Raw genomic sequence first — 16,646 nt, 5'->3', positions numbered from 1 at the left:
TCGTGTGGGGGGTGATTAGCGGATGGCTGGACAAAGGCTAGAGATGAAAAAACAAAGAGTGTGTGATATTAATAAGAGGATACAAGGAACTGCAGATGCTGGTTTAAAAAAAAAAGATACAACTGCTGGAGTAATTCAGCAGTTCAGGCAACATCTCTGGCGAACATGGGTGGATGACGTTTTGGGTCGGGCCTGGATAAGGGTCCCAACCTAAAAACTAGAGTCGCAATTTTTTTTTGGATTTTTTTATATCACAATTTTTTTTTAAACTAAAGATGAATTAAAGTAAGCGATCATGCCTTTAAATAGCTTAAGCATCTTATAGGATGACAAGTTTCCGTAGACACCAACCGCAAGGAACAATACCTGTACCTGGAAGACAAAGTGCTGGAGTAACTCGGCGGGTCGGTCTGAAGTAGGGTCCTGACCCAAAACCTATCCATGTTCTCCTGAGGTGCTGTCTGCCCCCCTGAGTTACACCAGCACTAAACATTTGACGAAAGATTACAGCATCTACAGTTCCTTGTGTCTCTAATATACATAACAGCACTTCTTGTCTACAAAAACACACTTGGGAGAACAAACAGCATAGTGGCACCCCATAGATCAATCTGGTGATTAGTCATTCCAAAATATCCACTGAAAATTACGTATCCACTGAAAATTACATATTTTCCATGTGTAGCAAGATGAAAAAATAAGCATGGTGGACAAATCCTTCTTGCAGCTTTGGTGTGCAGGCAATATTCTTCCAGCATTTCTCATGATAGGTTGCTATGGTTTGCATCTCCCCAAAGCATCTCCAACAGCATTGCTAAATCCCAAACCTCTCGCTCATGGGGTGGGGGGGGGGGGGGGGGGGGGGGGGGGAGAGAGAACAGATATCAGAACTGAATGTGACAAACCAGTTAAGTTTTATGATTAACGAATGCCCTACTAGGATATTGCTGGTGGGGAATTTATTGATAGCGGGTGTGCAGATGCTGATTTACAAGGAAGATAGACACACACTGCTGGAGTAACTCAGTGGGTCAGGCAGCATCTCTGGAGGACATGGGTAGGTGATATATCGGATTGGAAGCCTTTTTCAGACTCATTGTTTTTTTAAACCAGCGTCTGCAGCTCTTTGTGCCATCTTCCTATTGGAAGTGGTGGTGTGTTTGCTGGGAATGTTACAGGCAATTTAGTTTTAGACGCTGTCTGAATGTGAAGTCGAATTTATTGTCTCTTTCAAGTCAAGTCGGAATATAGAGTAGCTTGGGCTGCATGCATGATGGGAAAGGTGCATATCTATCATTAAAGAATATCCTAATTAGGGTGGTGAATCTGTGGAATTCAGTGCCACAGGCGGCTGTTGAGGCCAAGTCAATGAGTATTTTATTTAAGATGCAGATTGACAGATTCTTGATTAGTTTAGTTTAGAAGTATAGTGCGGAAACAGGCCCTTTTGCCCAGAGTCTGCGCCGACCAGTGATCCCCGCACACTAGCTCTATCCTACACGCACTATGGACAATGTACAATTTAACCAAGCCAATTAGCCTACAAACCTGTACGTCTTTGGAGTGTCGGGTATATTAGTGTATCCCCATTATAACGGGTGTCAGGGGTCATGGGGAGAAGGCAGGAGAATGGAGAGGGAAAGATAGATCAATCATGATTGAATGGCGGAGTAGACTTGACAGGACAAATGGCCTAATTCTGCTCCTATCACGAATATCCTCTCTTTATGAGCGAGGCAAGGCCATACATGGAGCGACTGCAGGAGAGTGATGGTTATGCAGCGGCCTGGCTGTTAGACTGTGATGGAATACAATTCTCTGGCAACTGATGGACCTCAGCTTCAAGGTGTAGATGCAACTTCACCTCAACAATGCATTCACGACAGAAGAGTTAGTCATTCGCTAAAGGAGACTTTACTGGAGTGTCCAATCGCTACTTCATTTCAACTGTGTACCACTGAGCACGCCGACTGTTCTGCACGTGACAGGGGCCAGGGTCGACACGGTGAAGGATGAATTTACAAGATTCACAGAGAGGTATGACCGTGAGAATTACAAACAATCTTCCCTGCCTCTTAGTGTCTTTAGTGTGGGCGGGTGATTAATGGTCAGTGTGGACTTGATGGGCCAAAGGGCCTGTTTCCATACCGTATCTCTAAGTACCAACTATCAGTGAGTTCACAGAGTTAACCGGAGTTAGTGTTATCACATTTCCCAAAAATGGTCATTAGTATATGGTCCCACTGGGGTATTGGCACAGGGATGTCACTGATGCCTTCCAAGGACATTTCACAGGGCAACCAACATAACGAAGGCCCACAAAACACAAGACATCGTCAGCAATGATGGCATTTCTTTCTCTGAACAGGTCACAAGTGAATCAAAGGGCTGGAGGAACTCAGCAGGTCAGGCAGTATCTGTGGAGGGGATGGGCAAGTGATGTTTTGGGTCAGGACCCTTCTTCACACTGGCAAATTAAATCTGGTTTTAAGGTTTGGCATTCTTGTGATCAGTTTTAGCTTTTTAGTTCCAGGTCATAGAGTCATATAGCATATAAACAGGCCATGCGGCCCAATTTTCCCCCACACCGGCCAACACGTCTCAGCTACACTAGTCCCACCTTCCTGTGTTTGGTCCATATGCCTCCAAACCTGTCCCATCTGTTTACCTGTCTAACTGTTTTTTTTAACGTTGGGATAGTCCCAGCCTCAACTACCTCCTCTGGCAGCTTGTTCCATACACCCACCATCCTTTGTGTGAAAAAGTTACCCCTCAGATTCCTATTAAATCTTTTCCCCTTCACCTTAAACCTATGTCCTCTGGTCCTCGATTCACCTACTCTGGGCAAGAGACTGTACATCTACCCAATCTATTCCTCATGATTTTATACACCTCTATATGATCACCCCTCATCCTCCTGCGCTCCTAGGAATAGAGTCCCAGCCTGCTCAACCTCTCCCTATAGCTCAGACCCTCTCCAAACTCCAATCTCTTAAAATTAAATTCTCCAGCTCCCGAGATAAGATTTCAATTTGTGTATTTGGATAAAAGTTCAAGCTTTAGGATTTAAGGAAGATGGATTGGATTGAGAGCTTGACTCTCCTTTCCTACGCTGCCGGCTCCTTCAATTATTTTGTTCATATTGTGTCTAGAATGTGCCTCCAAAGTCTTTCATGGTCAAATTAACAGACTATCATGTGACATTTGGAACTACTTTTCACAGACTGTAGAAACAAACAACTGCAGACGCTGGTTTACACCAAAGATGGACACAAAGTGCTGGGGTAACTCAGCTGTTAGGCAGCATCTCTGGTGAAAAAGGATGGGTGAAGTTTCCGATCTGGGCCCTTCTTGAGTCCCAGTCTGAAGTCGGGACCCAACCTGAAACTTCATCCATTCATCTTCATGAACTAAAATGGAGGGAGGATCACCAGCAGCAAGAGATACGAATCTTTGAGATGCTGAAAATGTGACAAAAGTTGGACACACATCAGATTTTTAATTAAAATAAATTTAAATTATCAGGTCAGGGGGGAGATCCCCCTTCCACAGGTACCATGTAATCCCGTGCTACCTGCTCCATGGTCGGATAGTAGGCGACTAAACCGTCTCCCCCACCTGGTTTGCCAGGTGAGGAGGGGGCTGTGGACCCCCAGCAGGACCAAAAACAAGACCTGTCAAAGGGCGGATGAGCTCCTAATGAGCCAAAGGCCATCCACACTTCAGTAGAAGTTGCATTCACTATCGTACATAGCATTGTAAGGAACGATGATAAAGCACACACACACACCAAAATCCTATACTTCCAGCGGCGGAAGTCCGTCACCGTTCCCGTCGGAAACCAGCACCACTGCGTCGCTAACGTTTTCAACGATGATGAATTCCTTTATAAAGATTTAAACTAATTGAAAGACCTGCTTCTTACATTGCCATTATACAGGTTTTAAACCTTGGCTAGGAATTCACAGCAGCAAACCTCACAGGGAAACAATGTTACGCGGCTTCACAGTTGCACGTACCATCATCGTCTTCCAAGAATTTCTTGGGTTTTTTCGGCACCACTGTACCTTCTTCATCATACTCTTCCTCAGACTCCTCGGCTTCACTCTCCACAAAATCAGACATGTCTGCAAAACCTAGAGAGAGAAGAGAACCTAATTGAATGGATATCAAAATAAATGTTTTTCCTCCCCTCCTCGCACCCCCCTCTTCCACCACTTTTATTAAGATAATACTAATCAGGTGAAACAGACAGACACAAGGTATGAAGATAAATACGAGAGCATTAATGCCTTTTTGATGTTTAGTGAGGCAGGTCTGGTAATGCAGAACAGAAAGATGTTCAGATATTAACCAAAGATAAAATAAGGTTGGAATAACTCAGCGAGTCAGACAGCATCTCTGGAGAAAACAGGTGACATTTCAGGTTTAGACCCTTCTATTCTACATAACATTTAGAATGGTCTCGACCCAAAACTTCACTTATTCCTTTACTCCAGAGATGCTGTCTGACCCGCTGATTTACTCCAGCTTTTTGTGTCCATTTTTTGGTTTAAACCAGCATCTGTAGTTCCTTCCTATTCAGATAATAAGCAGCTTGTTTGTTTAAAACATCCCTGTCTGTATCACCCTGATGCAGGTAGCTGAGACTCAAAGTCAAGCAGAATCCCAATGAACAGCATTACCTGGTGGAGAGTCAGCAGGCCAAAGAGAGAAATTGGAACACAAACCAATGAGATAGTTTTGTTAAAATCTCCACTGCCCATCCTCCTTTCTCCTCCCTCCATGCCATCTCCCCTCCCTTCACCTCCCCTGCCCCCTCTCTGAGGCAACGGGTCAAAGTGAGAAATTGGGACACAGACCAATGACTTGCCTTGCTTCCCTTCCCTCTCTTCTCCCCCCTCAACCCGTTCTGTCTTCCCTCCTCCTCTCCATCCTCCCATAACCCCCTCCACACCACCTCCTCTCACCCCCATCCCATCCAACTCTCTCCTCTGAGAGTTCCTCTTGTCTGAGGAAGGGTCTCGACCTGAAACGTCTTCTCTTCTCTCCCTCGTCAGGCTGCGGTCTCTCCTCCGATTCTCCGCCTAATCTCTCGGACTGCGACCCATTGAGCAGCCGCTCTGGGCCAGGAGCGTTTGTCCATCCTCCCCCTCCCCCCCCTTACCCAGGGCTGCCCTCTCGTCCGGCTCCGTCCCTGCAGTGGGCCCGGACTCCATCCACCTCCTCCTCCCCTCCCGCATCAGACTCTCGCTCTCTCCCCCTGCACCAGGCCTATCTCTCTCTCTCTCTCTCTGTGTCTCTCTTCCCCTTCTCTCACACTCTTTCTTACTCATCCTCCTCTCTCCCCCCCTCTCTCTCTCTCCCCTCCCCCCCCCACCTACACCAGCCCCCCCCCCCCCCCCCCCCCTCCCTCCTCTCCTCCCCCCCCCCCCCTCCCTCCTCTCCTCACCCAGGCCCGAGGCCCAGCAGGGGCCGAGTCTCCGCTCCAGACAACGCGGCGCCGGTCACCACTGCGTGGGCGGGGAGGAGACGCCCGGGGTTTTACCCCCTCACTCACTCTCTCTCTCCCTCCTCCCCCCCGGGGGCCGCCACCATTACCTGGGGTAGAGACACAGAGAGATGAGGAGAGACGCGGCGCCGCTTCCACCGACCTCAGTCCGTCCCGTCCGCTGCGACTGAGGGGGAAATGGCCGCCGGTGCAGCGGCAACTCGGTCCGCCCGTCCCTCCACAGCCCCGACACTTGGTTCCGCCCGTGTCACTACCAGCCCCAGCGACAACGACAGCAACAGGCAATGTATCCTAGGTACACAAAATTGCTGGGGAAACTCAGCGGGGGCAGCAGCATCTATGGAGCGAAGGAAATAGGCAGCGTTTCGGGCCGAAACCCTTCTTCAGACTGAAGCAATGTATCCTGATCGACACAAAACGCTGGAGTAACTCAGCGGGTCAGGCAGCTTCTGTCTGAAGAAGGGTCTCGACTCGAAACGTCACCCATTCCCACTATCCAGAGATGCCGCCGCCTGAGTCACTCCAACATTTTATGTCTATCTTCAGTTTAAACAATACAATACAATTTATTTGTTGTCATTTGAACCCAGAGGTTCAAACGAAATTTGTTTTCTGCAGTCATACAAACATGAAGAAGAACCAAGACACAACACAATTTACACGAACATCCATCACAGTGAATCTCCTCCTCACTGTGATGGAAGGCAAAGTCTTATCTCTCCCCTGCACTCCTCGTTCTCCTCCCAATGTCAGTCAAAGCCCCCGGCAGGCGATGGTAAATCAGCATCTGCAGTTCCTTCATACACATTCTATGCACCCTTACCAGCTTGATCATTATGTCATAAGTGATAGGAGTAGATTTAGGCCATTCGGCCCATCAAGTCTACCCCACCATTCAATCACGGTTGATCTATCTCTCCCTCCTAACCCTGTTCTCCTGCCTTCTCCCCATAACCCCTGACACCTGTACTAATCAAGATTGATGTGTAGGAAAAAACTGCAGATGTTGGTTTACACTGAAGATAGACAGAAAATGCTGGAGTAACTCGGCAGGACAGGCAGCATCTCTGAATGTATCCTGAGATTGGAGCTGCTCGCCACAGCACTTGGAGTTTTGCTGCACGACATTAATAGAATAATGACATAAACAAAAAATAAACAAATGCTTAAATTAACCAGCATTGATATTTTCTTCCAATTGACAGCGTAATCCACAAGTCAAGTCACTGGCACCTATACAGGGGCTGTGTAAAAGAGAGATAACATAGAAAACAAAGAATAAATAACGTATTTTGAGGCTGTAGATAGTGGGCCACAGCAAAGGCTGCGACTTGGGCTCCAACAATTCACCTCAACAATTTGGCTGTGGGGGCGAAATGTAACATTTTTTGATAGAAACATATATAGGTGAAGGAGTAGGTCAGTAGGAGTGAACAAAATAGGAGTAGAGGCCATTTGGCCCTTCGAGCCAGCACCACCATTCAATGTGATCATGGCTGATCATCCAAAATCAGTACCCCGTTCCTGCTTCCAAGTATTTGGGAACATGAATAGCGACGAGGATGCTAAAAGGGGGATACAGACAAGCTGAGTAAGTGGGAAGATGGAGAATAATGTGGAGAAATTATAGGTTATACACTTTTGGGGGGAAACGGAAATGTTGGGTATTTTTGTTTTAAATTACTTCGCCCGCCCTGGACCAGCCACATCAAAGCAATGGCCAATAATGGCCAATGGCCTTCGAAGGCTTAGGAAGTCAGCAAATCCCCAACAATATCTCACCAACTCCTACAGTTGTGCCATAGAAAGTCCTCCCAGTGGCGCTGCAGTGAGACCAGTGCGTCCTCCAGGAGTCCGCTAGTCCTCCTAGTGGCGCTGCAGCGACTCATCCAGTGCCCATAGTGGAAGCTGTAACTTCTCCAGGCGGCCACTAGTCCTCCCAGTTGCGCTGCGGTCGCTCTGACCAGCGCCCACCACTGGTCCTCCCAGTAACTTCTCCAGTGCCTGCGGTTGGGGCCGTGACCTCCCCCAGGCGGCCAATAGTCTTCCCTGCGGCGCTGCAGTGAGACCAGCAGGTCCTCCAGGAGGCCGCTAGTCCTCCCAGTGGCGCTGCAGCGGCTCCTCCAGTGCACCCGCAGTTGGGGCTGCAACTTCACCGGGCTACCGCTGGTCCTCCCAGTGGCGCTGCAGTTAGTCGTCGAGTCCTCCAGGCGGCCGCTAATCCTCCAGTGACGCTGCAGCGGCCCAGGCGAGTCCTCCAGGTGTCCGCTAGTCCTCCCAGTGACGCTGCAGCGGCCCAGACGAGTCCTCCAGCGCTCACCGCTGGTCCTCCCAGTGACGCTGTAGCGGCTGAGACGAGTCCTCCCGGCGGCGGTGGCGGGGAGACGGAGGGAAGATGTCGGCGCTGCTGCGGTGCGGCTCCAGCTGTAGGCCCAGGCTCAGGCTCGGGCCTGGCGTCCCGCCGCTGCCGCTGCTGCTGCTGTGGTGCGTGTGGGTGAGCGGGTTGCCGGCGTCGGGCCGCGCACAGGCCGAACTCACCCTCCGTGACGTGGGCGGCCTCCGTGGATCAAACTGCTCAACACGCTTGCACAACGGCAGGCTGCCACTATCGCATGAAGGTCAAGTACGGATCCGGTTAGGTGGGGGTGGGGGAGAGAGTGTGTGGGGGGGGGGGGGAGAGGGGGGGGGGGGGGGGGAGAGGGGGGGGGGGGTGGGGAGTGGGGGGGGGGAGGGGGGGGTGGGGGGGAGGGGGAGGGGGGGGGGTGGGGGAAGAGAGAGTGTGGGGGTGGGGGAGGGGTGTGGGGGGTGGGGGAGAGAGAGGGGGGGGGGGAGAAGGGTGGGGGTGGGGGAGGAGGAGTGTGGGGGGGGGGAGGTGGGGGGTGGGGAGAGAGAGGGGGGGGGGGGGGAAGAGGTGTGGGGGGGGGGATGGGAGAGAGTGTGGGGGTGGGGGGGGAGAGGGGGGGGGGGGGGAGAGTGTGTGTGGGAGAGATTGGGGGTGGGGAGGAGTGTGTGGGGTGGGGGAGAGATTGTTGGGGTGGGGGACAGTGTGGGGCGTGGGGGGAGAGTGTGGGGGGAGGGGGAGAGTAGGGGTGGGGGGAGAGAGAGAGGTGGGGGGGTGAGGGAGGAGTGGGGGGGAAAGAGTGTGGGGGTGGAGGAGAGAGCGTGGGGGTGGAGGAGAGAGAGTGGGGGGGAGGAGAGCGTTTGGTGGGGTAGAGAAGAAGTGTGGGGGGGGGGAGAGAGTTGTGGGGGAGCGAGAGGATGTGGGGCGGGGTAGCGAGAAAAGCGTGTGGGGGGGGAGAATGTCGGGGAGAGGAGAGAACACAGGTGAGAGACGGGGAGGACAGAAGAGCTGTGAATTCTCTGCCTCAAAGGGCGGTTTGGTGGAGGCCGGTTCTCTGGATACTTTCAAGAGAGAGCTGGATAGGGCTCCTAAAGGTAGCGGAGTCAGGGGATATGAGGAGAAGGCAGGAACGGGATACTGATTAGGGATGATCAGCGATGATCACATCGAATGGCGGTGCTGCCTCGAATGCTCTGCTCCTGCACCTATTGTCTATTGTGTCTCCAATCTTCAAACCTGTTTCTTCGCACCTTGAACATTAAAAAAAAATTTTAATGTCGAAAGTGACTCCCTGTCACCTTTGTCCTTTCTTTCAGGAAGTGGCCAGCAATCTGTCACTGGAGTAACGGAGGCAGACGACAGCAACAGTTATTGGAGGATACGCGGGAAAAGCGACCTTGTTTGCCAGCGGGGGAACCCCATCAAATGTGGCGAGACCATCCGCCTGACCCACGTCAACACGGGCCGCAACCTGCACAGTCATTACTTCACCTCACCTTTGTCAGGGAACCAGGTGTGTTGACCTCATAAGTTCATATATTATCAAAAAAACACCATTTGGTGTGAAATTCACTGGCCAAGTCAGTCATACAATTAAAAAAAGCAACAGACTCAGAAAACACATTTTAACATAAACATCCATCACAGTGACTCCCACACATTCTTCACTGTGATGGAAAGCGAAAATAAAGTTCCAAGTCCTTCCCTTTGTTCTTCCTCGGTCGGGGGCCTCGATCCCCGTTGACGGGACGGTCTTGACTCCCGTAGCCGGCGGCGTTTGGGCCCTCCGCGTCGAGGCGATCAAGCTCCCGCATCGGGGGGATGTCAGCTCCCCGCGCCGGGCGATCAAACCTCGAGTCGGGGCTGGTCGAACCTTCCGCGGCGTTGGAGCTCCCGACTCAGCCTCTCCCGAGACTGCGAGCCCTTGATGGTAAGTCCGCAGTCCACGGTGGGAGCGATCTCAAGCAAGGGATCCGCTCCGATGGTAAACCCGCGACAGTCACGACAGTCCGAGGCGGCCTCCAGCTCCATCGATGTTAGGCCGCAGAGCCCGGAGAATGTGATCCGAAACTTGATCACATCTCCGGGAAGGTAGGAACTTGAAAAAAAAAGTTCCCCCCACATAAAGCAAACAGAAGAACATTAAAACAAACTTTAAACAAACGCTAAAAATAACAAAAGGTATGAAAAAACAAACAGACTGCCGGCAGGGCTGCCATCTCCTTCCTCCGCCCCCCCCCCCCCCCCTGTCAGGGAACCAGGTGTGTTGACCCAACTGGCATTTTGTGGCGTCACCTGATGGTCAGACCACTGACGGTCAAACCCTCGTCAGTGGTTACGAGGGCTGTCACGTGTCGTCATGGGTTAAGGGGAGTGTCCTGCTACTTAAGCAGATCTGACGTTGAGATCAAGAGTCGACAGGTAGCTGAGCTCAAGGCAACACCCTCGCTCAGCAGCAGCAGCAGCAGCAATGATCGAATGAATCAATATGTTAGAGGGACCAAACTTGCATGTACACCATGTAATGTCTGAATAAATCAAATGTTTGTTCACCACGTTTGGTGCCGCCACAATTTAACGATTTTGGGCCCTAAAACTAATCTCTGTGCCCTTTTGTACAGCAATTTAAACCTAGTTTTGTTCTCAAATATGGATTTGGTTAAAGGGTTAAGAAAGAACTGCAGATGCTGGAAAAATTGAAGGTAGAGAAAAATGCGGGAGAAACTCAGCGGGTGAGGCAGCATCTATGGAGCAAAGGAATAGGTGACGTTTCGGGTGCAGGTGACAATAAATTGAGTCTGAAGAAGGGTCTCGACCCGAAACGCCACCTATTCCATCGCTCCATAGATGCTGCCTCACCCACTGAGTTACTCCAGCATTTTTGTCCACATTTGGGTAAAGGGGATGGTTTCTTTTGTAATTGTTTCCTTTCTTTTGTGTTGTAAAGGAGGTGAGTGCCTTTGGCGAGGACGGAGAAGGTGACAACCTGGACGACTGGACTGTGGTGTGCAGTGAGATGTACTGGGATAGAAAGAATCCAGTGAGGTTTCAGCACACGATCACTGAGGTCCTGCTGTCCATTACAGGGGAACAGTACGGGAGGCCGATAAACGGCCAGCGGGAAGTCCACGGCATGCAGTATTCAAACCAATACAATTCCTGGAAAGCGATGGAAGGGATTTTCATGAAACCTATGGAGGGTTCCAAGGCTGGAAATATCCATTCGGAACTATAATAAGCGATCATGAATGCTGTCGTGCGACCTTTAATGTGATGAGACCATGAATGAAAAAACCACACGTTTTTTCTTATCAGTATTATGCGTACTTTGACTTGAACACCTAAAATGTCATGTGCCTCTAGTGTCGGTTATCCTGAAGACACCACTTTTGTGCAACCTCCAACTCCAGTATTTTCAAGCTGTTTTGGTTTGTTCTGAGAAAGAACTGCAGATGCTGGAAAAATCGAAGGTAGACAAAAATGCTGGAGAAACTCAGCGGGCGAGGCAGCATCTATGGAGCGAAGGAATAGGTGACGTTTCGGGTCGAGACCCGTCTTCAGTCTGATTAAGGGTCTTGACCCGAAACGTCACCTATTCCTTCTGAAGAGGGTCTTGACCAGAAACGTCACCTATTCCATCGCTCCATAGATGCTGCCTCACCCGCTGAGTTTCTCCAGCATTTTTGTCTACCATAGTTTGTTCCAAACAGTGTTTGACTAGTATAAGATGGAAACTGGTTTACACAACAAGTGTAAGATAGACATAAAATTGCTGGAGTAACTGGGTCAGGCAGCATCGCGGGAAAGTAAGAATTGGTGACGTTTCGGGTCGAGACCTTTCTCGAGATTGAAGAAGGGCCTCGACCCGAAACGGCACCCGTTCTTTCTATCCAGAGATGCTGCCTGTCCCACTGAATCACTCCAGCATTTAGTGTTTAAATAGTTGTGAGCTTCCAACTTGAGAACAAAATTTACAGTGCATTAAATATGTTCTTCAGCGTGAACATAATCGAGTAAATATGCAGATTCAGAAATCTAACCAGGGAGATAAGTTTAAGTAATAATAAAGCTGTTACATTTAAACCAGTGCCGAATGTAATAATTGTATTAAAGATTATCATTTGTTATTTTTAGCCCTGAATTTAATTTCTGGTGTATTTGGATTCTTGAGTTACAGGCAAAGTGCAAAGGTCCTTCAGATGTGGAATTATTTAAATAAAAACTGACCGACTATGCAAAAGGCGAATATATATGTCTTGCTTTGCACCCTTCTCTTCAACATGATCAAGAACTTGACTTCCATGGTTGCTTGCGATTTAAAGTTCTCAGTTCTTCACTTGAAGAGTGAAATGCGAAGACCAGATCATTCATCTGGAATGAGACGCTGATGGACAATAATCATTTCTGTAAGCCTGACAGGTGACTAAATTCAGTCTGAAGAAGGGTCTCGACCCAAAACGTCCCCTATTCCTTTGCTCCATAGATGCTGCCTCACCCGCTGAGTTTCTCCAGCAATTTTGTCTACCTTCGATTTTTCCAGCATCTGCAGTTCTTTCTTAAACATTCCTGTAAGCCAATCTGTTCAGTCAGTTTAGTTTATTGTCACAAGGATAGACACCAAAAAGCTGGAGTGACTCAGCGGGACAGGCAGCATCTCTGCAGAGAAGGAATGGTTGACGTTTCAGGTCGAGACGCGTCTCAATTTATTGTCACGTGCACCGAGGTACAGTGGAAAGCTTTTGTTGCGTGCTATCCCGTCAGCAGAAAGAATGCATGGTTACAATCGAGCCGTTCACAGTGTGTTAGAGATGTAAGAGTGTGGAGTGATTGTAATATGTGATGTAGATCTGCTTCTGTGGCCTAGGTTGGGCACCATCTTGGAAGCCGTCTCGGAACTCTTGTTGTGGCAGGATGCAAGCCAGACCAACCTGAAGTGGAACAGAAGATCGGAGCAGGAATGAAGGGCAATCTTCAGGCACCAGAGGGTTTAATGAATAGTTTAGTTTAGAGATACAGTGCGGAAACAGAACCTTCGGCCCACCGAGTCCGCGCCGACCAGCGATCCCCTACACTATCCTACACACTGAGGACAATTTTTACATTTACACCAAGCCAATTAACCTGTACGCCTTTGGAGTGTGGGAGGAATCCGGAGCACCTGGAGAAAACCCACGAAGGTCACGGGGAGAACGTACAAACTCCGTAAAGACAAGCACCCGTAGTCGTGATTGAAGCTGGGTCTGGCGCTGTGCGGCAGCGACTCTGCAGGTAGCAACTCCGGACAACGTGGATAGGTGCCGTACAGGGTCGGGACTCAATAGGTGCAGGAGTAGGCCATTCGACCCTTCGAGCCAGCACCGCCCAAACATCCCCGTTCCTGCCTACTCCCCATATCCCATGACTCGGCTATCATTAAGAGCCCTATCTAGCTCTCTCTTGAAAGTATCCAGAGAACCGGGCTCCACCGCCCTCTGAGGCAGAGAATTCCACAGACTCGCAGCTCTCTGTGTGAAAAAGTGTTTCCTCGTCTCTTCTTACCCCTTTTTCTTAAACTGTGGCCCCTGGTTCTGGACTCCCCCAACATCGGGAACATGTTTCTTCCCTCCAGCGGGTCCAAAACCGTAATAATCTTATATGTTTCAATAAGATCCCCTCATCCTTCTAAACTCCAGAGTGTACAAGCCCAGCTGCTCCATTCTCTCAGCATATGACAGTCCCGCCATCCCGGGAATTAACCTTGTAAACCTACGCTGCACTCCCCCGATAGCAAGAATGTCCTTCCTCAAATTAGGGGAACAAAACTGCACACAATACTTCAGGTGTGGTCTCACTAGGGCCCTATACAACTGCCGAAGGACCTCTGCTCCTATACTCAACTCCACGTTTTGAAGGCTTTATTCACTGCCTGATTGATTCCTCTTCAGACTGATTGCGGGGGCAGCCAGGAAAAGGCATTAGCCGGTAATAGGTGAACACGGGTGGGGGTGGGTGGTTTGAATGGCAAATTGTTGGACAGAAACCAGAGATAAAAAGGCAGGTGCGAGCCCAAAAAAAAGATTAAGGGTTGCGATTTGTGAAACTGAAATGTAGAAAAGTTGAGAAGTTTAGTTTTGGAGACACAGCGTGGACACAGGCCCTTCGGCCCACCGAGTGATTCCCGTACATGAGTTCCATCCTACACACAAGGGACAATGTGCAGAAGCCAATGTACTACAAACCTGCACGTCCGTAGAGTGTGGGAAGAAACCGGAGCACCCGGAGGAAACCCATGAGGGATGAAGGTACGTGGGGAGGGAAGAAAGTTTTTTGTTTTGAATGGAACTGCAGATGCTGGTTTAAACTGAAAATAGACCTAATCCGCGAGTTCTGGCGAGTTTGCCCTCGACACATACTCGCAGCATGGTCGACACGAGGTCCTAGGAGGTTTTTGTAACTCTCCTTCATGCTCGAGAGTAGTCCCAGCGTACTCAAGGCCTCAGCTAGGTCGCGGCATATATTTTTTAAACATGTTGAAAAATGCCCGCGGCTAAAAAAAGGTCGCCATGGAAAAAATCGATACTTTTTTTACTCGTAGGTTTAGTCGAAGTAGGTCATAGTAGGTCGGCATGTTAGGTGGAAGGTAATCAAAGGTAGTCATAGATGGTCTTCAACATAGTCGAAGGAGGTCGTCTCCACTATTCGGCGTCCAATTTTCCCGTAGCTAGTCAAAGCTAGTCTTCACCATAGTCGAAGGAAGTCGAAGGAGGTCTTCTACATAGTTAAAGGAGGTCTTCAACATGACATTTTTTCAAACTCTCCTAAACTCTTCAATTAGGTTGCCGCAGTGGGACAGCCCCTTTACTTCAGCTTTTTGTGCCTCTATAAAGTTTATTGTTTATTGAGTTCCAGTAGTGGATTACTTGCAGTGAATACTAAAGATTGTTCCTCCTCCCAACAAAGCTTCGCTGCCTTAAACGTCCTAGATTTAGACTCTCCTTCAATGTTAATTGCACTTGAGCTAATTTGCCATGAATCAAACGAACACACACTGACAAGTATTGTGTGGATCAGTTACATTTTCTTGCCTGTTGCGTTATTCTTAAATGACTAGCATGAACATTATCCCAGTAGTTATCTAGCCTTTACAGTGTTATCCCTCTTTAATTCAATTCTTTTTTTCTTGTCCAGAACATTAGTTTTAATCTCCACTTACAATAGGTTTAGTGGAATTTTTGTTTATTTGGATATGTCCGGAATTCTAATCATTAATTATATCCATCTCAAAGACTTGGCTGTCAGAGTCTCTCAAATTAAGACAATTGTTTCCAGTTTTATCTTTGACGGAATGAAATGTCAATGTGGTGGCATATCTTTAGAGTTGCTGCCTCACAGCGCTAGAGACCCGGGTTCGATCCTGACCGTACGGAGTTCGTACGTTCTCCCCGTGACCTGCGTGGGTTTTCTCTTCGAGATCTTCGGTTTCCCCCCCACACTCCAAAGACGTGCAGGTATGTAGGTTGATTGGCTTGGTGCAAATGTAAATTTTCTCTAGCCTGTGTCGGATAGTGTTAGTGTGCGGGGATCGCTGGTCGGAGCGGACTCGGTGGGCCGAAGGGCCTGTATCTCTAAACTAAACTGAATTTGACCATCCATCATCACAAGTGTTATTGGAGAATAAGTGGTTTCAGCCTGGTAATTTGGATCACAGCTTTGAAAGTTTTGCCCAAACAATTGAACTACATTATCTCTTCACATTATTCATTTTATTCAATTGGAACTCCCAGGAGTCAGATTGCAGATAATTTGGCACACAGCATTAATCAGAAATTGATTTATGGTCTTGCAGACTTCTAATTTTAGATTCATTGTGCACTTGAAATATTACCAAATGAATGGATTATTCTGCAATATTAGATGTTGTTTAGATTTCCCATGGTGAGGACTGCAAGAAAGGCATTAAACCCCTCAGTTTTAAATCTATATGTATTTTCATTCATTTTATCGTATAATGTTTCTGATTAGGATTGGGTTTATTAATGATTATTGATCAGCACCTTTGGAGATGTTTTAGTATTTTTGTTTTAGAGATACAGCGCAGAAACAGGCCCTTCGGCCCACCGAGTCCGTGCCGACCAGCGATCCCCGCACATTAATACTCCCCTACATACACTGGGGACAATTTACCAAACCGATTAACCTTCTTTGGAGTGTGGGAGGAAACTGGAGCACCCGGAAGAAGCCCATGCAGAACGTACTGACCAAGCTCCTGTAGTCAGGATCGAACCTGGGTCTCTGGCGCTGTAAAGGCAGCAACTCTCCCGCTGCTCATTATTGAGTCAGTTATAAACAAGAGTAGATGGAAAAGGTCAAATATTGAAACAGAGACACGGGAAACTGTTGGGAGCCTGAGTAAAATCACACGTGCTAGAGGAACGGCAAGTCAGGCCGCATCTGTGGGGGAAATGGACAAGCGATGTTTCGGGTCAGGACTTCTTCTTCAGAGTGGCAGTGGAGGCAGAGGTGGGTAGTGTTGTCGAGGTACATGTGGAATAAAGAATGTTCAACGTATATCCGACAAAATGACAGGCTTCGATGTGACCCGAGCACGTGCCTATGGTTAGACCTTTGACCTGTCTGTGACTATCTGAAGGGTCCAGAACTGAAAAGTCATCTGTCCATTCCCTCCACAGATGCCGCCCGACTCGCTGAGTTTCTCCAGCATCTTGCTTGTAGAGTAATCGAGCCGTACCATGTGGAAACAGGCCCTTCGGCCCAACTTACCCACACTGGCCAACATGTCCCATCGACTCGCGG

At 48.9% G+C, this 16,646-nt stretch overlaps 2 protein-coding genes across 2 annotated transcripts in view; one reads left to right on the top strand and one right to left on the bottom strand.

Moving 5' to 3' along the window:
* Positions 1-5,717, bottom strand: part of supt6h (SPT6 homolog, histone chaperone and transcription elongation factor) — a 92,225-nt gene extending 86,508 nt beyond the window's left edge. The window contains exons 1-2 of the mRNA XM_033046402.1: positions 5,602-5,717; positions 4,020-4,136 (exon numbers count right to left, since the gene is read on the bottom strand). Coding sequence (XP_032902293.1) covers positions 4,020-4,125 — 106 coding nt within the window. The 5' untranslated portion in view covers positions 4,126-4,136; positions 5,602-5,717. The remainder of the gene's footprint in view (positions 1-4,019; positions 4,137-5,601) is intronic.
* A 2,154-nt stretch (positions 5,718-7,871) lies between these two features.
* On the top strand, positions 7,872-11,106 carry LOC116989076 (stromal cell-derived factor 2-like). Its single transcript, XM_033046233.1, has 3 exons — positions 7,872-8,146; positions 9,170-9,366; positions 10,801-11,106. Exons 1-3 carry the CDS (start codon positions 8,125-8,127, stop codon positions 11,086-11,088), a joined length of 507 nt encoding a protein of 168 aa, XP_032902124.1. The 5' UTR covers positions 7,872-8,124; the 3' UTR covers positions 11,089-11,106.
* The last annotated feature ends 5,540 nt before the right edge of the window (positions 11,107-16,646 follow it).

The sequence above is a fragment of the Amblyraja radiata genome, chromosome 28, assembly GCF_010909765.2.
Source record: "Amblyraja radiata isolate CabotCenter1 chromosome 28, sAmbRad1.1.pri, whole genome shotgun sequence".
Lineage (NCBI taxonomy): Eukaryota > Metazoa > Chordata > Chondrichthyes > Rajiformes > Rajidae > Amblyraja > Amblyraja radiata.
Note: the sequence above shows the minus strand (reverse complement) of the source record. Positions and strands in the feature narration are given on the sequence as shown.